Source organism: Perca fluviatilis, chromosome 16 (genome assembly GCF_010015445.1).
Source record: "Perca fluviatilis chromosome 16, GENO_Pfluv_1.0, whole genome shotgun sequence".
Lineage (NCBI taxonomy): Eukaryota > Metazoa > Chordata > Actinopteri > Perciformes > Percidae > Perca > Perca fluviatilis.
The window spans coordinates 17422408-17447037 of NC_053127.1; the positions used below are offsets into that span (position 1 = coordinate 17422408).

Genomic DNA, 24630 nt, shown 5'->3' on the forward strand with positions numbered 1-24630 from the left:
GGTTATTTTCTCCATAGAGATCAGAGCTTCCTTCAGTAATATTTACATAGTGTAAAGTGTATACATGTGTTCACTTAGAAAAAAAATCCACATGACAACATATTGAAAAACAGTGGAAGTTGCCTTTATTTCATTGAACAGAGAAACTGCTGCAACGTCGGAGTAAACCACTGAGCAGAAACTAACATTCACACTGAGCCGCTGAAAAAAATGACTGGCAAAGTGGAGCAGTAAGGCTTAAGGACGCCTCAGACACATGCACGCAGGCGCGCGCGCGCGCGCACACACACACACACACACACACACACACACACACACACACACACTTACATCAGCTATCTTACACTCTGTGGCTGCTCAGGCAGCAGCCTTATCACTATCCCCTCTCCCTCTATTGTGGTCAGTCAGAGGTGAGGCCTCAAGGGTCACCTTAACATCAGGTAACCTCTGTTTCTTGCGGTTGCCTTAAATGCAGGGCTATTTCAGGGCTAAGAGGTGACATAACATAGAGACCTTAACCGTTCATCTCTATAGTTCATGTCTAAACAACATGAGCCCCAACAATAACACTTCGAGGCCAGCTGTGGGCCTGGAGGGCGGGGTTCAGGGGGAGTTTGGGGGAGATCATGCTCTGGCCAAAGGGAGGGCAAGTAGGAGTAGGAACCGGCCAAGAAGATGATATGATTGGTCACTTTGTAGAGCGGCGGGTGGGCTCAGAGGCAGTGGGGGGAGGCGGGGGGCCACGGCGGTCTAGATCTTCGATGTAGAACATGATGAGCTTCCTGCGCTCCTCAGGGACACACTCCAGAACAAGGTACCGTTTGTCGTTCTGAAGGATCTTCTCCACATCTTTCAGATGCTGCTCTGACTCCTGGATCAGCTTTCTCGACCTGAGGGAAGAGAGGATGTGAGACAGGCAGAAGGCACTCAGAAGCAGCATGGTAATACTATGAACAGTATCCTCTCTGTGAGATTTAAGTACAAAAGCTGCTGTTCAGATTTTGTCTCTTATGTCTCTTTATTAGATACATTTTTGTACGGTCAGACTTTCCTTTGCAACAAAATCCCTTCAAGACAAATATTTTGATTGGGTGTGGGAAAAATCAATACAGCATAGTATCGCAATATTTTCCGTGGCAATACTGTATCGATACACAGACGCCAAGTATCGATCTTTTATTTCATGTGTTGGTCAGTTTGTCTGCTTGACAATCCCATTTTGCAGCAATAAAATTGAAGTAAGATTAACAAACAGAAATGTATCTTTTTAGATAAAACAGATGTTGACAAAGTTTCATTTTGGGGACATAATTTGAAATTGGGAAAAATTTGAAGTTGGAAAAAAGGTAATAAATTGCAATATTTCGCAGAATACTGCAATGTCTTTAAAATCGCAATAATATTGTATTGTGACATAAGTATTGTGATGATATCTTATCGTGAGGCCTCTGGTGATTCCCACCCCTAGTCAGGGGTTAAAAAAACATTGAGACGGTTTATAAGTGACACAAGATGTTTATCACCATCACATCCTGTGCCATCTGCCTGAAGAGAATCAACACCCGCAAGGCTGCAGGTCCAGACAACATCCCTGGTCGTGTGCTCAATGACGGTGCAGAGGAGCTCAAAGATGTCTTCACTAGGGTTGGGTACCGTTTGGATTTTTACGATTCCAAACCAATACTTTTAAAACAATTCCGATTCCTAAACAGATTCTTGAAAAACTGAAAAATGACATAAAAGAAAGGCTTTTTTTATGGAGGTTTTTTTTTTTTTTAATTGAAAATTATTTAAATTGAACAATATATTAACGTTTTAAAGTACTTAAATATAAATCAAGTAAACCTAAGTCACCTAACACATACAGTAATTTAACAAATAACAGTTACACAATTAACAAGTAACAACAAATAAATGTTGAGTTGGCCAACCAGCTTCAAACTTTAGCAGTTCTTTTACAGAAAAATGACCATATTTGCCTTCTCTGGCAAGATAGGACACATCTCCTGACTTATGGCAGGTCCTGCACAGGAGAAAACTCTCTCAGACTGTGTCCAAGAGGTCTGTACACACCCAGGTAGGAGTCTGAAAGGGCAGACAATTTGGAGAGGCTGTCCCGCCTCCCCCACCACCAGGCTACAGGGTCTTGTCCTGAACGATCGACTAGCAGAGAAAGTTTACTAGCGATCACTTGCAGTCAGTGAATGGTTAATATGCTTACACGTCCGTTTTGGTGAGCCCAGAGGGAAAATATGGCATTTTAAAAGTAGCCTACATTTACGGTAGCTAGCTAACGTTAGGCTATAGAGAAAGTGTGATATTTTTACGTCCGTTTCGGAGTGTGTATAAAAAGCCGTCTTAACAGCAGGGATCGTAGAGTGCATGTTGCAGAATAGCGCGGACACACGCTTCACACCGCGAGCGGGCACGTGCGCCACACGGCAGAAAAGGGAGAAAGAAAAAAAATAAATAAATAAATAAATAAAAGGAGTCTGCCGCTGTCTGGAGCGACAGAGGGAAGATATTTCAGTCGGAACCGAAATTTGCGTTCTAATCCGGTTCGAATACTACAGTTTGCGTAGGAACCGGTTCCATAGCGGGACCGGGTTTCGGTACCCAACCCTAGTCTTCACGGACATCTTCAACACTTCTGAGTCAGGCTGTTGTTCTGTCATGCTTCAAAGCCACCACCATCATACCTGTTCCAAAGGATCCCTCTCCATCCACTTTTAATGACTATCGCCCCGTTGCACTGACCCCCATCATCATGAAGTGCTTTGAAAGGCTAGTCATGGCTCACATAACCGATCCACAGAGGATGCAATCTGTTCTGCCCAGCACTCACCCACCTGGATACCAAAAACTCATATGTCAGAATGCTTTTCATAGACTTTAGTTCAGCATTCAACACCATCATCCCTCAGCAGCTGATCTGCAAACTGGACCAGCTGGGGCTCAGCACTTCACTATGTAACTGGCTGCTGGACTTCCTTAGTGAGAGGCCTCAGGCAGTACGGGTACGGCAGCAGCACATCAAGAACCACCATTCTTGAGCACGGGGCCCCCCAAGGTTGTGTGCTCAGCCCCCTGCTCTTCACGCTGCTGATCTATGACTTCAGCAGCAACCACACTGTGAAGTTTGCAGACGACCCAACCGTGGTGGGTCTCATCTACAACAATGATGAGCCCTACTACCGGAAGGAGGTCAGCCAACTGGCCACGTGGTGCAGTGGAAATAACCGCTTCCTGAACGTTGACAAGACCAAGAAAGTGGTTATTGATTTCCCGTAGAGGTCCCACCCCGAAACCCCCACTGACCATCAACGGTGCTGCTGTGGAGAGGGAGCACCACCAAATTCCTGGGGGTGCACATCAGCGAGGACCTCTCCTGGACAACAAACACGGCATCACTGGCCAAGAAGTCCCAGCGGTGCCTCTACTTCCTCCACAAACTGAAGAGAGCGAGAGCCCCCCCACACCCAACATGTGTTCCTTCTAAAGGGGCACCATTGTGAGCACCCTGTCCAGCTGCATCACTGTGTGGTACGGGAGCTGCACCGCCTCCAACCGTAAGACCCTGCAGCGCATAATAAAGGCTGCTGGGCGGATCATTGGTGTCCCGCTCCCCTCACTCCTGGACATTTACCAAAGCCGCCTCACCTGCAAACCAGCCAGCATTGTGGGTGACCTCAGCCACCCCTCAAACAGCCTCTTCAACCTCCTGCCATCTGGGAGAAGGTACCGGAGCATCCGAGCCTGTTCCACCAGACTGGTGAACAGCTTCATTCCCCAGGCTGTCAGGAAGCTCAATTGAACTAAAGTATATATATTGAATATATATTTGTGTGTGCATATATATAAATGTGTGCATATATGTGCAAACAAACAATTTGTAATATTTTGATTGCTATTAGACACTTGTTTGGATGACCTATCTAGTATGTGAAAGTGAGTGTACACACCTGTATGTGATGAACTTTGTCTCCTTGAGCAGGGTTCTGAAGTCAGCTTTGGCTGTGATGTACTTGTCTTTGATGTAATCTTCAAACTCCCGCTGTCTCTTCTACAGACACACAGATTAACACATCAGAAGGCAAAACTAAATAAAATTAATGAAACTGTTACCGCCTAATTAAAATTGCATCATAACACATTTCAGACCGATAGAAATATATCAACTACCCTTTTGATCAATTCAGAACTGTGGTTCAAATTTACGCAAGAAGCCAGCTGATTTATGGCTGATGTGTTCCTAGTTTTGGTCTTTCTAGATTGTTTTGGCTGGTCTTCCCTACATAGAGTAAGAGGAGAGAGGTTTTTTTTTTTCTTTTTCATCATTTTGCTTGAGATTCTTGCAATGTAACTACTGCATGTCTTAACCCGTCACTGGAGTTACAAAACTCCAGTTAATTGTCAGAAAGTGACTAATCTTTTATCATTTCATAAATCATACAAAACAACATAAGTCTTACTCTGTCGCTGGAGGAGAACTTAATACAGCGAGGGTCCTCCTTGATAACCTTCTTCACCTCCTTCCATGTGGTGGTCAGAGTGATCTACAAAACAAAACAAAAAAAAAATTGTCAAAAAGCTAATAAAAATAAATCAGGAATTAAGGTGAAGCAAGTAAATCAAAATAATTGATAAAGCACACCAATTGACATGACCGTTTTATGTTCCTTCTAGTCATGCTGGTTATATGTGTCCATGTGTACATACAAAAGAAAAAAGCAAATAGAGACAAAATGAATAGCTTAGTATGAGTGGCAACTTGTCCTGCTTTTGGCACCTTTTTACTTCTCACCATGCTGGTCTCATCCAATAGCTGCCTGAAATGTTCTTTCTTCTTCTTGGCCAGTGCTTCTACATGTTCATTGAACAGCTTCTCCTTTTCCTCTCTCTCTAGCAGTGATGCCGATTCCCAGCGATGGTCCTTCCGCAGGTTGCGACGTGTGTCTGACCACGTTGCATCTGAAGACCGTACCTGAGGAATGAATGAACGAAAAAAACACGTTTGTCTTGTGATCCCGACAGCATACCTGCATTTCTCAAATGTTCAGAAAGTGCTCTTAAACATCCTATATGATCATTCCTCCATCCAATCAATTTTTCTTCTTATTATTCTTAAATCTTAAAAAAGTGACTGGAGATAACGCAAAATTAAGGAAAATATGATTATTATTTTTCATCACATTACAGCAAGTTTCATGGGGAAATAAACAAAGCTGCAGAGCATCTCACCATATCAGACATGAGAGCTTTGAAATGCTGGATGGCCTCCTCCCTCTTGTGCTGCTCCCTCTCTCGGTCGATCTCTTTGGTCTGTTCTGATCGGGCCTTCTGCACCTCCCGCTCCCTCTCTCGGAGACTGGCCTCGATACGAGCCTGCCGCTCCAACTCTCTCTCCTTATCAATGTCCACGCTCTGTGGACGATGACACAGGTGTTCTGTGGTCAGTTTCGTTTGTTATGTGATGTCGACAATGAGGATTACGCTCAATCATCAGGAGATGCTTTAACTTGTTTTTACTCGTCAGGAATGTATTGCCTTCCATGGCAGAAAATACTACAGAGTAGTCAGAAACTACTGTAGGCTGAATTGGGCTTAATGAACACTTTGAGTGGACTGACTTATCTATACACATCTGCTCACAATCCATATACCTAAAAAAAGATTGCTCAATTAGTAATCGATTTTAGAGATGCACCGATTTTCTAGTACGATTCCAATTTCTCATTGAGTTTGACCTGCCGATACAGACTTTAGCCGATTCCAATTTCATTTTTTCTAACCACTTTACAGCACACACAAATATTTATTTTCTATCTTTTCTTTAACAGAACATTTTACAGTTTGCATAGAACATTTTGTTGTCAGTTCATTGTTAGCTGGTGATTTCACTGTTTGTGTTCTTCACCTGCTAGCTAGGTTGCACGTGGTTGTTGATTCGATATAATGGCGATTGTTGAACACCCTTGCTCACGTTTGTATTTTATGTACATTTACATGCTACAGTAGTTACACTGCATTAAGATAATGTAATTAATAGTGAGTTTATTGTTATTATTTGCTAGCCTATATATAATTCCTATGCATTGTGTATGGTAGCCTTTACAATGTTATTTATTTACAGTATTTGACCTGCATAAAATTGGCATGTCAGACTGACCAGCCGGTCGCGGCCGATCACAGGAAAATGGGCCAATTCCGGTCACCAGCCGGTCAATCGGTGCATCTCTAATCGATTCATTCAATTTATAACGACGCTTGTACAAAAGTAAAAAGAAATGTTCAGTTCAACACTGAACAATACGTTTACAGCTGCTCTCATGCTGATCAGATATCACTAGGATATACATATTGAAGCCATCATCTTCCATACAAAGAACTGCTCATACCTTGGCTTGTTTTTCCATGTACTGTTTGAAAAGTTCTTCTCTGAGCGCGGAGCTCTCTACAGCCTTGTATCGTGGGTCAGTCTCTAGCCTCTCTTTCAATTTGCTCCACCGCTGGCCTCCCTCTATGTGCTGCTCACTTAGGAGATCAAAGAAGTCTTGCTTCACCTGGCAGCAACACACACACACACACACACACACACACACACACACACACACACACACACACACACACACACACACACACACACACACACACACACACACACACACACACACACACACACACACACACACACACACACACACACACACACACACACACACACACACACACACACACACACAATGTAGAAATCTGTCCAGATACAAATGGTCAGCAGGAAAGCAGGACCCCCTGCAGAGGTCTTGACTCATGGTCAATCGACCTCTTTCACCTAAAAAAAACACCACAGTCTTGTACTAGAGAAATACGTACATCATAATTTGAATGTGAGCGGGTGATACCTTCTCTCCTCTGGACTTTGAGTCCTCTTTCTCCCTCTTCCTCATAGCAGTCATGAATTCCATGAAGATCGCCTCCCTGTCCTTCATCTTTTCTATGGTCTTAAATCGCGGATCTCGGCCGTGCTTCACTGCAAAATCACTGAATGTTGTTCTTTTATGATAAAAAAAGAAAAAGGAAAAAACAATGCAGTTTTAACTTCGGAAAAGTTACAAACCTCTCATTAAATGATCTGTTGTCCACAAGGAGTAAGAAAACAATACCAACACCTTATTATGTTAAATACTAATAGTATATTATGATATTAAATATTGTAGTAAACACAGAAGGGGAATGTAAAATAACTGTTCTATAAAATCACATATCTGTTTTACTCGTGCTCATCAACGAAACATATTAAGTCATAATAAGAATAAAGTAACTGATTCATTTCAAAATTGGCTTTTAAAACATAAAGTACCAGTAGAAAAACTGGCCTGTCCTTTTACCTTGGTGTAAACTTTGCTTCCTCCATCATCCTCCTGAACTCGTCTTTGGCCTGCATCAGCTTGTTCTTCTTCTCCTTCCTCTCCTCCTCCGCTCGCGTCTTCACATACTGGTCAAACACCTGAAGTAGAACACAATACTGTGAGAATGAGTAACAATGAGGGGAGAGAGGAAAACACATGAGAAAGGGAGAGAAACGTAACCTGTTTCCTCTCTTTTGGGTTGAGCAGAAGGTAACGTGGGTCAAACACAATCTTATGAAGCTCTTTGTCCCAAGTCGAGAATGCAGACACCTACATGTAAGATAAACAAAGCTGGCATTAGACAGTCCAATTTAAACTTGCATATATTAAAGATTAAATACTTTGTGTCTACATACAGTGAAGAAAACAAAAACACAAAAATAATTGGCGTTACCCCTCTCTCCAGCAGCATTTCTTTAAACTGGGTCATCCGGGCATCTAGCGGCACTATAGCTCGTTCTCTGGCAGCTCTGAGCTCTGCCTCCATTGCAGCTTCCTTCTCAGAGTCTGCCTCCTTCACCTCCTCCTTCCTGTTAAGGTGAAGGAAAAGGGTTAAGGAAGACTGACAATTGACAATATTTTTTAGAGAGATAAGGTGAGGTACTATAGAGCATGACTTACTTTCTCTTTTTGGCTTTGGATGGCTCCTCATCCTGATTCTCTTCAGTAGCAATGGCCAGTTCTGGCTCCTCCTTATTGACACCTGTGAATGAACACAGACACAAAATAAATACTACACACTGCAGCGAACAATTTAAGATGATAATAGCAGCACTTTCTTGTTCAGTATAAAAAAAAAACATGAATGCACCTTTGTTTCTCTGGCCACTGGTTTTGTGACTTTAAACATGTAATTGCTTCAAATTATCAACATTACTAATCAAGCAATTAGCTTATATTATAATCTTATCCTTTTACAACATGCTTTGCCAATAATGTACTTAATTGTGGTCATGGCAACAATGCACTTTTGAGTTAAATATTTTTTTTTCTTTTTGTTGTTCAACCCAAGCAGCAACCTCTGATGCTGAAAAATGAAGCCAACGTGTTAGTGCCATCTTGGCCGACCCAAAAGGAAGTCAATCCCCATAGACCCCCATGTTAAAATGCCCAACTAAAGCTCTTAAGCTAATTTCCTCCTTCATGACAACTGTACGTGGGGTGAACTGCTTTAGAAGTAATCAAGCAACTAGCTTATATTTCTCAACAATCAAAAGTACTGTGTTGAATGTCATTATCACCGACTGCATGTGAACGTTTGTTTGTCCACACCTGTCTTCTTGCCGTCGCCCAGGCCTCTCTTGTGCGGCGGCTCCTGGATGTGCTTGTCAACATCAGCTCGACCAACCAGCTCCTCGGGCCGGTCCCACATGGACAGCCGCGTTGTCGGATTGTAGAAGAACACGCGATCGTCACCCGTCCATACTACACACCTGATATATTATTAAATGCATTAGGTTTATTGTAATAAAGCGAAGTGGAGAGATGGTGTGGACTGTGATGTGGTGTGTGTACCATGGTGTGCCAGGGATAGGGTTGGTGGCTACAGGTCTGGCTTTCTGAGCAGCTTTTTCCTCCTCGGTCATCTCTTCTTCTTTTGGCTCCTTGATAAAGAAGGAAAGAAAAAAAAACCGTTATCTCCATTACTATTAAATTTATACTGCGAAACTATAGCTTATCTATATTCTTATATCTTTTTAAATCATTGTCATAATATATCATTATTTTACACGTAGAAATGTTATGAAGTATAGTTTATGTTGTGCAGTGTACAGAATTTCTTGCATTCTGAAATATTATAAATAATATTACCCTTTTACAAAAAATTTTGACAATACTGTACTAAATTATAGTCATGGCAACTACGCACTTTTAAATTAAAACATTTTTAAAGGCAGAGTTTTTTTCTTTTTGTTGTTCAAGCCAATCAGCAACCTCCGGTGCTGAAAAATTAAGCCAACGCGTTAGTGCCAAAATAGTTCCTCGAATGGCCTCTTTCCAACCAAAAGGAAGTCAATCCCCACAGACCCCCATGTTAAAATGCCCAACTCTACAGCAGATAAATAAACATGTTTTCAGCCTGGTACAAAACTCAACTCTCTAAAGCTAATTTCCCCTTTCATGACAACTGTACTGTGAATTGTTTTCTAACTCACCCATTTCAATTATATTAAGGCTTAAAGTTATGCATAATTAAGGGCATGATGCTTTGAGTCACAGGAGGCGAGCATAGACTGTAGGCTTCATTGGGCCTGCCTCAGCTTCATCCACGCTCCACCTCTTTGCCTATATTTGGATTAGCAGGGAGTTAGCTCTTCAGAAACCTCTGGGTGACGTCGCAGAGACTTTGTCCATATTTTATACAGTCTATGGTTCAACCAGGCAATTCCACTCTTCACATACCTCCTTCTCATTGTTAGTGTTATCGGTTTTGTTCTCCTCATCCTCCATCTCCATCGCCTCAGCCTCCTCCTGGGCCAGACGTTCCTTGACCCTTTCTGCTTCTTTTTCTGATGGAGGAGAAAAAAAGCGCACACACACACAGTCACTAAAAGTGGTGTAGTGTAACTCAAGAAATGCAGCATGTCATAAATTCTGCCAGGGTTTCATGTTCAGTAAACCTGCAAATTATCAGTCATACCTGCCGCAAGTGACACAGACAAATCTTAGGACAGGTAATGTGGGATGAGGGGTTTTGTTTTGTTGTTTGGCTGTGCAGCTTGTCAGACAAATTATAGTGTTGTCGGTGAGCAGTAAATCAAAGTAGGTAAAGCTTTTGAGATTGGGGATACTGGAAACCAGCCCAAGCTTGGCACCCATCATCTACTAAAACCATTTATGTTCCACCCAACCACAGATCATCTCATCATGTCGGGCCTGACAAAGCTTGCGTGTGCACTAGTCAGCAGTGCCTACCTTTCTCCACGAGGGCCGGTGGTTTCTCCCAGGTGGACTCCAGTGTTCGGTTGTTGTAGTAGTACGTTTTCCCATCAGCTGTTTTGTACTCTGACCACTCGGGCAGCTGCAATGATCCGGCCATGGAGGCAGGAGCTGCCGAGAGAGCCAGGTGTGGGTGCATCATGGAAACTAAAGGCGGACCCATGCCAGGAAGCATGCCTGTAATTAATCAGAGAGGAAAGAGACATACCATGATTGTCTGAGACTCATCTTTTTGTCTGAGACAATAATAACAGTGGACTATGCTCTAGAAAGGGCATTAGTTATACATCAATTTGTAAAATGTCATTTACACCATGGTTTCACATTTGTAATCAAAAACATGTATAAGCAAAACCAGAGGTGAGACAGAGAGCTCCGCAGGCAGACTAAAATGGATTCAATGCAACTTAAAAAGGGCTGTCCCTCTAAGTATTTGCCTGGTCATCTAGAGCAGTGATTCTCAAAGTGGGGTCCGTGGCACTCTGCCAGGGGGTCCATAAACAATTTACAGATTAATTAATTTAACTTATCATGACATTTGTTTTGTTTTTAAACAAAAGGCTTAAATCTATAATATTTTATAGATTACGTTCTTATCTAACAAATCTATAACTCTTAGAATCTGCAAATATGTTTAATACATGTCTACTATCTTTCTAATACATTTCTCTTGTGTTGTTCTTTCACATAACTAAGACTATAGAAGTATAAAAATTAGGCTACATCAAATTAGGGACATACATGAGGGGTTCCCCGGTATATTCTCTATCTTGTAAGGGGTCCTTGGCTGAAAAAAGATTGAGAACCTCGGATCTAGAGGAGTAGATTATTAGATGAGTGAGTGAATAAAGAAAATATTATTATCATCATTTTGTGGAAGAAACTGCTCAAGTCTAAAGATGCCTTCAAGAAACAAAACTGATTGACAACAAACACAGGCCACATACACAAAAAAACAAAGCAGTGACCACACACACACACACACAACCATGCCACAAAAGAAGACAATCACAACATGTAGCCCTAACTGCTATATTACCGAATCTCTACTAAGCAGAAGCCTCTCTGTCTCAACTTGGTTACATTAACCAACCACACACCTGAAAATGACTGATCCTAACAATCAACAACTCGGCCCAATCTAACAATTTTGTTGCTGATTTTCAAGTGTCCTTTCATTTACTAAAAGCCATTTGGACAACGCACAAACAAAGGACATTCATCATTTAGGGTGAGCTGAATACTCTTAATGTTTGCACCAGGAAATATTTTTTCCGTTTCCCATTTGTTTTAAACAAGGGGATGCAAAGTAAATATCTTTATAAAAATATATAATGGTGATACAATGTTGTATGTATGCCCTGCAGCTCTGCCTTTTTAATTCAGAGTAGTTCAAATAAAGTAAACTGAACATGTTAAGTCTGTAAAAAATAATCCCAAATGAGTTTAACAAGGCTTAATAACAATCAAGCTGTATGTTCTGCTTCTGTCTGTTGGAATGGAAGAAATTCCTACTGTACACCGGATGGATCATATTCACAGCATTCACCACCATGCCCCTGTTTGAGGTTTCCCATATATGCCATATGAATCATGTAGACACCATTCACTACCATGCCATCTACTGTAGATCTGAGATGCGAGCGGCTGGGTGTTTACCGTTGGGGTTGGGGCCTGCCTTTACACAGGGGGCACCTACTATCTGCATCATTGCTACACCTGCAAGAACAACGGACAAGCAATCATCTGGTTGAACACAGCAGGACACTAGACATGAGCTACCATGTGTGTGTAAGATTTTGTTGTGGCCCCACTCAGACAAAACGCACGCCCATATTTTGAATTGTGCATTACTGTTATGTTACAACAGTTACTCAGCCTCTGTTGACGTTAGATGTTGAGATGAAAGAGCACAGCATACGTTAACCCTTGTGTGGTCCTTCGGTCCCAGTGACCCGAAGGACAACACAAGGATTATGTACTTCCCTTTACTTTGTTGAGAATTGCTCTCTAAACCCTGTTTGTGTAAAGTAAGTAAGTAAAGTTTATTTCTAGAACACATTTAAACACAGTTTAAGCTGACCAAAATGCTGTACAAACAAGAACTAAGGTGCTGTATTAACCCTTGTTTGGGAGAGACAATTTACAAAATAGAATTACATAAAAACTGGGACCGAGACGAACACAAGGGTTAAGTTTACAAACTAAGATTTATTTGGAGGCCATTACTACATTAACAATTATGATAAAAAGAAAAGAAAGAGAAAATCCAAATAGTGAATGCATAATGTTGGAACACCACAAATCTCAAAGTCAATCAGGAAGCTCTCCGTCTGATATTTGTCAGCAAAATAACAATCAGCCCCAGTCTAAAATTAACTAACTGTAATTCTGATACTGCCAGACACTTCCTCCACAAAGAACACAATAAACAGGAGACTTAACGAGACCATTAACTTTCTTTGATCAAAATATACCAAAAGAAGGGACAGAAGAAGAAGACACATAACAGAGGAGAAGAGAAAAGCAACAGAAACAACTTTGAAAGCAAACATTTACATTAGCCTACATTTTAATCCAAGACACTACACTCAAGACTTGTTCTTGTGCCACCCTTAAACAAAATGTTACCTGACAAATCTGTGCTGAATGAACTAAATAGAGTTATCGATGACCAGGAGATATCTGGTGGGAAGTCTTTTGAGACACTTGTGACATTTACATGTATAGAAGTGTCTCTATAATCCCCCCCACCTTCTGTGGTGTTCCAATAACAGCAAGAGCTGGAGTCCACTGTCTACTCTCCTTTTCTGATGTAATCAAAAATTAACCCATAATGAGTCCGAGTTTCCACAGAGGCTAACTAAATATCAGTTGTCACAAAGCATTTACACAGCTAAGTAGCCTATTCGCATTAGAGGAATCGAGTAATCTTAACTGGCTAAATTACTAGCAACATTATATTATTGGGGTATCCCGATCAAGTTTTTTTGGCCCTGATGTAAGTCCTCAAATGCTACGTATCTGCCGATGCCGACTCTGATTTCTATATTTACATAGCAGCAGGAGATAGGCCTATACAATGTTGATTAAATATATACATTAAAATAACAGGTGTGTCCTACAAAATTTGGCCCACCATATTTTCCAGGAGCTACTTAATCCAAATATCAAAGGGCCTGGTTCAAAATAGGGCTGCGCAATATGACAATATATATCGTCGAAACGAAAATGTCTATCGCATATACATTTTATTTCTATTGCAATGTCGGGGGGAAAACAGCAGCCAAACTGCATTACGACAGTATCAACGTAATTTGCACATTATGTTCATTTTGCACTAAAGTTTTTAACAAAAAGAAAAAGATACTCAGTACTTTTCATTTGTATTTAATTTGCACAGAAGTATACAAAAATAGGCTTTACCATTCATATAGACTATTTATTTAATTACCAGCAAACATGCTATATCGATATATATCATTATCAAGATTTTTATATATATATATATATATATATATATATATATATATATATATATATATATATATATATATATATATATATATATATATATAGAAGATTTTGCCCGGCCCTAGTTCAAAACCATTCAAATGATAAACTTAAATTATTGATCTGACATTGATGAAATTGTAACAGGGAGACACAATCGGCTAGAGAAAGAAAATATCACTTTGCCACTCTTAGCCCAGATTGGCCCCCCTGGCTTAGGATATTTCTACTTTCAACATGTCAGACTAAAAACTACATTTTTTCCTGGAGCCTGACCAACAAATCTGCATTATAACTGTGCATAAAATTGCAGTATTTTTTGTAGGACTATTTTCCCTGGATTCCTAAATATTTATACAACCTATTTGTAGCATAATGATAGCAGCTACATATTGTGGCCTGTTAGTTTCTTGCTCTTGGTGTGCAGTTCTTACCTGGTAGAGGGATGTGCATGCCTGGCAAGGGCACCCTGAAAGGAGGCACCATGACAGGGGGGAAAGCAGACATGGCAGGGGTGGGCTGGGCCACATTGTGGGGCATGCCTGCAGGCAGCAGTGGCATGGTCTGCACAGCCGTAACAGGTGACGGCACCGTGGAAACCGTTACCACAGTGACTGGAGACACAGCAACAGTTGAGGACGCTGTGGCAACAGGGGATAGGTCTGCTACAACAGTGGCTTTTGGGAACAAAAAGACAAAAAAAAAAGAGGATTTTTATTTTTGCTTTTGTGTGTGTGTGTGTGTGTGTGTGTGTGTGTGTGTGTGTCTGGTCAATATAAGACTGCGTAATTACCTGCAATGGTCACAGAGGGGGAGGGAGTGGAGGAGTCTGGACTGGAGGTGAGTGTGCGGGATGGGGTTGTGGACAGGGCCTGAGTAGGGGAGGCTGTGGCTGCTGTGCTGGCTGTAGTGTTGACACTGCTCGAGCTGGCAGCTGTAGTCACCCCCACACTTGGACCGGGGCCTGCAGACCCCGCTACAAGAAGAGGGTTGAGTTCAGACTGCTGGATGATCTTCACACCATCCGGTTTACTCCATGATGACTCTCTGGTCCTGGCGTTGTAGTAATATGCCTGTGGAAGGGATAATAGACAAGAAAACACTTGTAACTTGGGAACAAACAGTAAACAATCATCTACCCCTGCAGTCATATCACAGGATTTTTTTATGGAGTGAATCAATGTTGTTTTTTATATTGAAATTTACTAAGCAAGATTTCTCCTAAAATGACTTATTTTGGAATGCCAGCCCAATTTCCAAACCAATGTTAAAGTGCCCATATTATGAAAAAAACACTTGTTCTGGTATTTGGGGTGTTCTTTTGTGTCTCTGGTGCTTCCACACACATACAAACTTTGAAAAAAATCCATCCATGCTGTTTTGAGTGAGATACGGTTTCTGAATGTGTCCTGCCTTCAGTCTCCTGGTGAGCTGTTCAAAATCGGCTCGGACTGTGACGTCACAATCCGAAATGAGCTGGCTAACCGCAACCGTTAGCTCGTAGCGTTAGCATTAGCATGCTAACGCTAACACTAGCATGGTACCTCGTTCTCAATAGCAAAGCACTGCTACAACACACGTTCACCATAATCTACAAAAGAACTACTTACATGTGCGCCCTCATTTAGAAGTCTCCCAGCTAATCCTGCCTTGTAACTGACTGAAGTTGGAGAAACAGCCTTTCTTTTACTTCTATGGAGCTAGCTAGCTGACATGATCTACATCTGAGCTACTGAGCATGTGCGAGTGCAATCAAAGATAGTACAGAAGAAGAAGAAGAAAAGAAGTCTCACTCTGTAGCTAAAACAGAAACCAGGTGAAAAGAGGATCTGCAGCAGTGAGAGAGAGCTGTGCAGTACAACAAAAATATGGTGTTTTTTGAAAATTAAACCATGTAAACCTATTCTGGTACAACCTTAAAATACAATTATGAACCTGAAAATGAGTATAATATGGGCGCTTTAAAGATATTAATTAGATAATTTACCGTGAGATTTTCTTTAATTATGTTGTGTGTGTGCAACAAAAGCTCTACCACAAAACAATTAATAATTTTAAGTTAGTCAATGGCTCCTTTAAGCAGTGTATATTTCTAGATCTACCGACAGTTTTACCTCCTGCAAAGCTGATCAGCAACATTAAATCATAATAATCAATAATAGATTCCACATCAAAAGACAACCCCCAGTAATACCAATGCTGTCTCTTTCTTAAGGGCTATCGTTTTCTATATTTTAATATACTTTTGGAAAAACTTTAAAAGACTGTAAAAATCCTTAATTCATTCTCCGTGCTTTTCCAGACTGTGTAAACCAGTATAGTGACCCTACGATGTGCTCACATATTACTATTAGCTTACCTTTCCCTCTGGTGTCTTGTTCTCTACCCAAATCTCCTCTGCAGGGTTGAGTGCAGGGGCTCCAGATGCAGGAACCGGGGGCATCCCAGGAGGAAACAGCATCCCTGGAGGAGGCGGCAGGTTTCCCATGGGAGGGGGAAGGAACGGAGGTCTCTGCAGCAGACAATAGAGACCACTCATTACATTTTCAGACTGTAAGGAGTAGGGCTAGGAATATAAACTGGCCCATATGAGTCCCTGGTAGCCAGTCAGATAAGCAGTTTACTATTTAGCCAGCAGCCGGCACTTGAAACCTCTGAATTCAAATTAGGAGGCCCGTGCATCAATATTGCACCATTCAAGAGAGAATCCCACTGGATCTGAGAATCAATTAAGAAATCAAATAGAATCAAGGAGGAATATGACTTAAACCATAGAGATTATAATATGGTTTTAGAACAAGGCACAATCTTGTGCCTTGTTCAAGGAGCTAAAACTACTGTTATTTGTGCCCAAAAGGACTAATGCTTTTTTTTGTGGTAAATGTATTTGCCTGCCAGATGGCTGAACCAATGATTGATATGAATTCCAAAACAAACTGTGGATCATTTCTCTGCTAAAGGATTTACCCTTTTCTTTGGACACACACGCACTGCCTCCAGTCTGCAGTGCACTTCCATACACTTCACTGATAAACCTCAGAGTTATGCTGAATAACTTCCAAATAAAAGTTAAGTTTCACCTCTTACTGTACATGAGCACCCCCCCCGTCTTTCTCGCTCTCATTTAAATGTTTGTGTATCTAATATTTTTGGCTTTTATGGTCTATTACAATACTGCCCTACAAAGCAAAAAGGCAGTAACTGCATTTTTGGTCAAAAATGAGTTATCATTTTCATAACATTCAAGGCATCCTTTGTTATGTGACAAAACATCTTATCTCAAATGTGTGTCGTTTTGGAGAAAAATGGTAGTCGTTTGTACAGTAACTGCAAAAAGCCCTAGTGAAACAAAGCAAGAGTACAGTAACCATCCATTACTGTATTCTTGTTCTGTTTTACCTAACAAAAAATAACTGTGTTGCTGCGCAGTGAAGTTACTGTTTCCATGGTGAACACACACAGCTGATTTCGCGGCATCCTCACAAGACGGTTTTAACATTTGCGATTTCACCCTTCTAACTTCACACAAATGTATTTATTAAATTAAACATTTAGAGGCTAGGCTATCACAATATAAACACCTGTCAGCCGCCAGGGCGGAACTTTCTCTCAGAGGTCCATTCAGATAGCATTATGCTAACAGGCGATGTTTTAAATTGCTTTGCTTACCTGCCCCTGATCCTCCCTGCTCCTAGCTGTAACTTTATCCTCTGTAACTTCATACATCGCCCGATGCCATGTCATCATTTTGTTGTTCATGTCACAAAGTTATAATCCAACCAGCGGTGGAAAAATATTAAAATACTGTTTAGAGAAGTTAGCGAGTTGTGAGCAAAACTGACATATTCTATTTACTGTAAGCATCCTTTCAACAAAAACAAACTTCTGCATGCGAGCCGGCAGGTATTTACGCCCCCCTTAGCTCTCGGGCTCAAACACATTGGTTCCTGTTCCTAAGCATTTGTTTTTTGAACGGTTTCTTCTTCTGAATATAAAATTATATATTTAATTTGGATTCCCCTTAATTATATTAACCTAAAATGGTCAAATTAGTTTTGGTTTTGGTATATCCATGTTCAGGAAAACAAATGGTTCCAATTATTTCAAATACAGTGTATCTAACACACCCAGAGCCCAAGTTCTGGCAAAATAGTTTTTGGAGAATCTGTAGTTACTGCCTTTTTCCTTGGTATGGTGCCACGTTTTTGGTAAGTAATACAAAGCAAGAATACAGTAACTGCAAAATAGGGGTAAAATATCAAATAAAATATGAGGATTGATATGTACAAAGAATAAGCTAATATCAAGTAACAAAAACAGCCACATGTCCAATAATCTACCTACAACTACTTAGCTGGATGACAGGATAACTTTAAAGTCATTTTTCTCAGTTCTGCACTCTGCGTAGTTACTGCCTTTTTGCTTTGTAGGGCAGAATAGTAATTGTCTGTTTCTCTATAATGCTGTGTAGAACATCACTGCAGGCAAAGTTTACAGCCTTACACAAAACATGCATGGCACATAAGAATGGGAGTCAGTCACCTGTAGATGTGGAGGTCCAATGGGTGGAGGCATGCTTCCTGGTGGTGGGATGGGCGGCATGTTGGGGTCAAAGGGTGGGCGTGCAAATGGGGGTCGGGGCGGGGGTCCCCTCATCATCCCAAAAGGAGGCGGTGGTGGCCTAAGGAGTGGTGGTGGGCCTCGTAACACTGGGGTCTGGGCAGGCGCAGGTGCAGGCGCAGGGCCGCGGAAACGCACTGCCTGCTGCACCATTCTAGCACACCAGAACAATATGACGTTACAACCAAATCACTAAGTAGCATTAACAAGAACCCTCTGATACTGGCACTGTGATCAGTACTAAAATGCTAATACTGAAGGTAATTCTAATGCTTGAACGTAACTGTAACTACAGGTAAGCTGGGCAACATATAAAAAGGCCATATCACACGTTTTTTCCAAATATCACAGTATCTACTTAGGTGTGGCAAATTTCAAATTGTTAATAATAACATCAGAGTGCATGATAACATGAAGTCACACATATTTCAGATGCCATGGTCAAGTAATTTAGAAATAATTCTGGGAGAAATTCAGCTCAGTTATTAATTCTATAGTATTAGTTAAGGCACCAAAATTGTGCTTCACAATATTGGAAAAAGCAGTTCATGCAAAAATAATTTTGTACTTTCTTATCAATCCAGACAGATTGTATTGAAGGTTTACTAGGTGTAAACGTGGCTCGTTTAGCAGATTATTACAAAAACTTTGCAAATGACTGTTGTCTGTGTGTAAGTAACTATTTGGCATTCGTGGCTTTGAAATTATATGGTTTTGCTAATTTATGTACAACGTGTGAGCTGCAGAAATACGTTCTTGAAGATGCAATCACACTGACTGGATGATGTTTTGCTACGGAGCCTTTGGGTGTAACGTTACGTAGCTCTAAGGTGTTTATTATTCCACCTTCTTTAGGGTAAGAGTAACGTTACATACGTTGATCCTAAATTAAATCAAACACTCAGTTTATCTCGTTTATTACTAACTAGGACAACAGAACGCAAGTCAAAACACTGAATGGACGGAGGCGTGTGCTCCTGCTTACTAATGAATGTAGCATAGCTTAGCTGAGTGGCTACTATACATTAACATGTGAGCACAGAACGCACACGTATGACATGAACTGTGTCGGAACACAAACTCGGGGCCTGGTGAGGAAGGCAGCCCGTTGAAAGAGGAAAACATCTGGCTGTGCTTGATCTTACTGCCTGTGTTTACCGCGTGCCACGAGCGGAGAGGAAAGAGGAGCCGCTTGGCAACACAGGCTATCGTTAGTTAGCTAAAAGCTAGTTAGCTAGCATGGCTATATTTACAAGTAAAACCACAGTTTATCACAACCCCTCGACCAAAAAACAACGCCAACCAACTTCGTATTATACAACGGCTTGTGCTCAATAGTGCGCTGAGCTCATTTTCATTTTAACACATTATTTGCTATTATCTGACCTGTTGTCGCTGAACCCGATAGTCTCGCTCTCTGTCTGGTCCGCCATTACAGGAAAATGTAACCACTCTCTTCCTGAACACGCCCCTAAGTGGTTTCTACTTCTCGTATTCGCTAAACTTTCATGTCAATCATAGCGCAGTCCGAGCTGTGTGAGCTCTGTTTGGATAATGATTTTCTGACGGAGGTGTAGCCAAGCATTCATTGGGTCCTGTTTTTCATGATGTCTTTGTTCAGTAATGCTGCATTCAGGAGCTCCTCGGATGGTCCCTTGTCCCGAGCTGGGAGGTCGTGCTTCTGACTGCATGTGTTCATGTAATGTGGGGGAAAACATGGACGCTACAAATAATGTGTTGTATTTTTTTGATCAGATAAGCTGTTTCCTGTATTTATTCCAATTTGAAGCTTCATATTAGTGATTTTGTCCAAGACTTTTTGCTGCACCAACACATTCCCTAAAACCACTGGGCCTATATTGCTTTACCTGACTTGTTGTCATCAGGGTTAATGGTAATACATAACTTTTCAAATACACTCCACGTAGACAGCAACTAAAGTTACAACCATATTAAAAATAACGTGAGCAACAAAAAGTATATGCAATACATTAATTAAGTTTCACATAACCTAACATTTACTTTCGTCTGCCATGTCACTGCGTGATATGACGCCAACTCGGCAAGTTGGCCAAACTTAAATTTTTTTATGCCTATTTTCCGAGTTGTTGTTCCGACTAGAGGGGGAATTCGGGAACTCATTTTCCGAATATTCCGACAGCACATGAATGCAGCATCAGTCTCTGCAATGTTGTTGATAATAAATTGGATTCTAATCACTACCACTTTTTACAAACTCAATTAGCTGTTGCCACTTCTCTCTCTGTTTACGGTGGTGGTAGGTATTTTGTGTGCCTATTGTTGTGAACAGTGTTGGAAAAAGAACTGAAGTCCTCTACTCAAAAGTAATAACAACTATGCTACTAAAGTAGAAAAACTGTTACACTTCCAGTCTTTGATATCTAGCTCTTATTCCTATTGAATTTGAAAGTGCTCATTAGTCCCTTATTTGGACTCAAGTGTCAAATTAATGTAGGCATATGTTTCTTGATCTGTTTGCAATTGAATAGGTGGAGGCAATAAAAGAATACAATATTATGTTTGGAGGCAGGCAAACTACTCATGTAAAGTGCCAGTAAATTAGAATTGTAATAAAGGAAAGTATGTTTACTTTTTGCCTTTGCTAGTGGTTTAAGTATGAGATCTGAATAAAATTAGAGCGGACAATCATAATGTAACATAATGGTTTTACACTCATACATGTAGTACCGGTATGTCTGTAGTCAACAGATATAATTTGGTTTGGATGTTCCTTGCATTAATTTGTGAACACTAACCAACACAAATGAATGATCCAAACTAAGACAACATTTATTTTGTATTGGTACATTTAGAATACATAATAAAAGTAGTCCAACAGGTACAGTCACAGAACATTTTATTTATTTGGCCATGAATTAAAATATAGATTTTGCTAATATCGCTGAAAGTGTTGCCCTGTGTGTGCTTAACGTCTCCTAGAGCAGTCCAATAACATCAACATCATCCTCATATTTGCACTCTACTTTGTTGTTGACTGAAAGCTGCTGACTGGTGACAATGTCAGGCTGCTCAAGGCTTTCTGATGCGGTTTGATGCAGAATGTTGTGGTAATTCCTCACTTCCTTCGTTGAGCTGTAGGCATTTGGGTATCTGTAAAAAACCCTGATTTAAGCACACAGGAAGTCAATTGCACAGAAAATGCTCCACGCATGTGTCAAAACAAATGTCAATGACTTGTAAATTCTGTGAATCCTTACACCCCTCTAAAGTATCATGTAGGCCTAACAGTCAGTGTGTAAAAGGGAGCCATGTGGGAAATGTAAAAGGCTGGCTCTAAGAATAAAACTAAGATAACTTGTTTCCTAAAACCAGATCATTCTCTACTTGCTGCTGCTTTAAAAAAAAAAAACTAAAGCAAAGTGTTTCCTTTTTTGTTGTTTTTGCTTGTGAGGCTTGTGGGTAGATAGTAAAAAATAAACATTTAAAAATGAATATTGCCTAATTTATGAGTTGTCAGAATACATTCATTACATGGGCTGTAAAAGGAGAATTGAAGGATATAAACTCGTTCTCACACATTGGCTAGCTGAAATATTTCACTGAAGATGCCTAACCTTGGACAGTTGGACTGGACCCTGGAGTAGGGGCCCATTTGATGATATGGGAAAGAAGCTGGGTAGTAGCTCACTCTGTAGGCCATCATGGCAGGATATGGATACACGCTGGGGCCCTGCAACTGGGACTGAGCTGGAGGCACGGCCTGTGAGAAGGAAACGCCAGGGTCTTGTCCTGCTCCCTGCCCTGAGGAAAAACACTCTATGTCTTTCTTCTTCCGGGGGCGAAACTCATAATCTGGCATGACATAGCAAAGCAGAAAGCCGAGTAAGTGGAAGTCAGAGGTTCACCCAGCCACACCACAACAGATTCATACTGAAAACACATCCTATTGTATATCTGAATACAAGACACAACAGTAACCTTGCAGTAAAGGTTCATTATCCTCTAATCAGCTGTGTAATTGTCCGTACCAGGGAATTGCTGCCTATGCATGTATTTCAGTTTGTGAGCCATTTCATAGTAGGGCCACTTCTGTTCCTCACTGAGCTTGGACCACTCACAGCCCAGCACAATACTGATGTCTGTCATGTTGGCTCCAGGGTGGGTTTTGCGCAGGGCATTTCGGTGGATATGAGACCACACGATAAAGGCATTTGGTGGCCGTTTAATGTGTCCATTCTTGTCTTGGCCAGACTGCAACTTCTTCAGATCTGAAGGAGACATTTGGGGACTGATTCGTTCACTTGCAGTTGTAGAAAACATTCAGAATTAGACACAAGGTTGACGTTATTACACTATTGATCACTTTTATAATGATTCCCTTAACAAAAAAATACATGGATAGATAAAACACCTAATGAAAATATACCCCTAAGTATGTCAAATTCCTGCTGATTATCTTTTTATTTATTTTCCCTTTCATTACTAAATACATTTTGGAGCACAGATGATTTGTCTTTTTTGGAGGTCTGTTTATGTGAATTGAAGCTCACATAACAAACGCTGATTTAAGGACACTTATCACAGATTCAAAAAATAATTTCCACCAGGAAAAGAAAAGAAAAAATCATGACAAACTTATATTATAAGATACTACTAGTAAGGGAGGTCAGAATTTTGAATAATGTTGACTAACTATATCAAAATTATTACAAATATCTCATAATTTTGATTGTGAAGTTAAACTTTTTTTTTATCTGATCATTTTGACTTAATGAGTTTGACTGACTGCCTGACCTAGTTTCACTTTATTTCAAAAAGTCTGAATCTTTACTTTGTATATCATTATTTTTGACTTAATTGTTAGTATATAGGCTAAGGTATGACTTGAATGTTAATTGTGATTTCATTTTCTCATTAGTTACCGAATTGTTTGACTTAGCTAGTAGCCTATCTCTAATTTTGATTTTCCAACATATACTTTTTTTTATTTGGATTTTTTTTAACACTTTATTATCCTATGCTATTTCTCTGTTTCCATACACATCCCAGCACTATCACACACAGGCCCTATGGGACTAGCCTACTGTCACGTTACCTTCCTCCGTTGGCAGGATGGCGTAAGTGGTGACCGGACTATCACCTCCGAGTGAGGTCGTGAGGTGGACTGGATCTGGGTTCAGCCAGTTTTCTCCAGCTGTACTGGCCTGTCTCTTATCCAGCTTCTCGGTGACCTGGAGCGGAAATATTTGGTCCCCAGATGGAAGCAGCTTCACTGCACTGACCTGAGAACCTGCTTCTGGACATGAACCTGAAGCGACAGTTTCTGACCTGACCCCGCTGCCACTCACCTCCGCTGACACACCTTTATAAAGTAGTTTGTTAAAAAGGGTTGATATGGGTGGAAGCTTTCCGTCTTCAAATTCACAACTTGCTCCAACTAAGGCCACGTAGTTTTCACAAATGTTGGACCTAGGCCTATATCCGGTCCCGACCAGCGTTGGAATCTGACCAGCATCTCCGGTTTGAAGGAACTGAAAAGCGGGCGTCGCCGCTGGGTCCTGGCCCGTGTTTCTGGATGGCAGACGCGGTTCTCGTTTTCTTTGTTTAAGGTATATGTCCATTGTCACAACCGTCACTGTAATTTGGGGTGAGCTAGGTCTGGGTTTCAATCTTTCATCTTGGTTGTGATATAAAAATTGTCGGTTGCCCAGACAACAGAGAACATTTTTGGACTGTAAAAAGCCTTGAACTAAAACCGGGTTCCACAAGGTCTGAGCGTTCCTATTCAGCGGTTAGCTGTTTAGCAAAATGAGATTTATGACAGATAACATTTACAAGTCTTCTTACAAAAATACCAATAACCCAAAATAGTTTTTTTATTTTTGATCATTAATTCTGTTAACATTTTAATTATATTGTCTGTCTGTACACATTTTATTTCCCCAATATGCTTGTCTTTAATTTATTTTTTAAAGCCTTCTTTGCACAACCAGAAATAAAACTCTGGTGGGAAAATAATACATTTCCTTTATTTATTTGTTGATTTAAAAGCTGTCAAAATAAAATTGTATTGACTATAATCAGCCTATACATTATCCACCATGTGTTATAGTTTTTAACTACAGAATGTACTTGACATGTGTACTCAATGGTAGCTACTATGTCC

At 40.7% G+C, this 24630-nt stretch overlaps 2 protein-coding genes across 8 annotated transcripts; both read right to left on the reverse strand.

The window, feature by feature from the left end:
* Nucleotides 1–102: 102 nt before the first annotated feature.
* On the reverse strand, nucleotides 103–19999 carry tcerg1b (transcription elongation regulator 1b (CA150)). 6 transcript variants are annotated; one of them, XM_039777129.1, is made up of 22 exons: nucleotides 19869–19999; nucleotides 18405–18636; nucleotides 16222–16374; nucleotides 14656–14935; nucleotides 14297–14539; nucleotides 12009–12068; nucleotides 11091–11162; nucleotides 10326–10526; nucleotides 9813–9919; nucleotides 8925–9013; nucleotides 8682–8842; nucleotides 8031–8112; nucleotides 7804–7939; nucleotides 7590–7679; nucleotides 7389–7507; nucleotides 6903–7053; nucleotides 6399–6563; nucleotides 5242–5424; nucleotides 4805–4984; nucleotides 4473–4556; nucleotides 3963–4063; nucleotides 103–890 (listed from the first exon to the last, which is right to left on the reverse strand). In XM_039777129.1, exons 1-22 carry the CDS (start codon nucleotides 19913–19915, stop codon nucleotides 689–691), a joined length of 3138 nt encoding a protein of 1045 aa, XP_039633063.1. In that variant the 5' UTR covers nucleotides 19916–19999; the 3' UTR covers nucleotides 103–688. The 6 variants fall into 6 exon arrangements, with proteins under 6 accessions (XP_039633063.1, XP_039633062.1, XP_039633067.1 ...); XM_039777128.1 differs by having other exon boundaries at nucleotides 4790–4984; nucleotides 19869–19915; XM_039777133.1 differs by lacking the exon at nucleotides 11091–11162.
* A 1340-nt stretch (nucleotides 20000–21339) lies between these two features.
* Nucleotides 21340–24409, reverse strand: LOC120543930 (transcription factor Sox-2-like). Of its 2 annotated transcripts, none has more exons than XM_039777351.1 (4): nucleotides 23560–24409; nucleotides 22493–22732; nucleotides 22079–22316; nucleotides 21340–21614 (listed from the first exon to the last, which is right to left on the reverse strand). In XM_039777351.1, exons 1-4 carry the CDS (start codon nucleotides 24083–24085, stop codon nucleotides 21440–21442), a joined length of 1179 nt encoding a protein of 392 aa, XP_039633285.1. In that variant the 5' UTR covers nucleotides 24086–24409; the 3' UTR covers nucleotides 21340–21439. The 2 variants fall into 2 exon arrangements, with proteins under 2 accessions (XP_039633285.1, XP_039633284.1); XM_039777350.1 differs by having other exon boundaries at nucleotides 21340–21626; nucleotides 23560–24407.
* Between the last annotated feature and the right edge of the window lie 221 nt (nucleotides 24410–24630).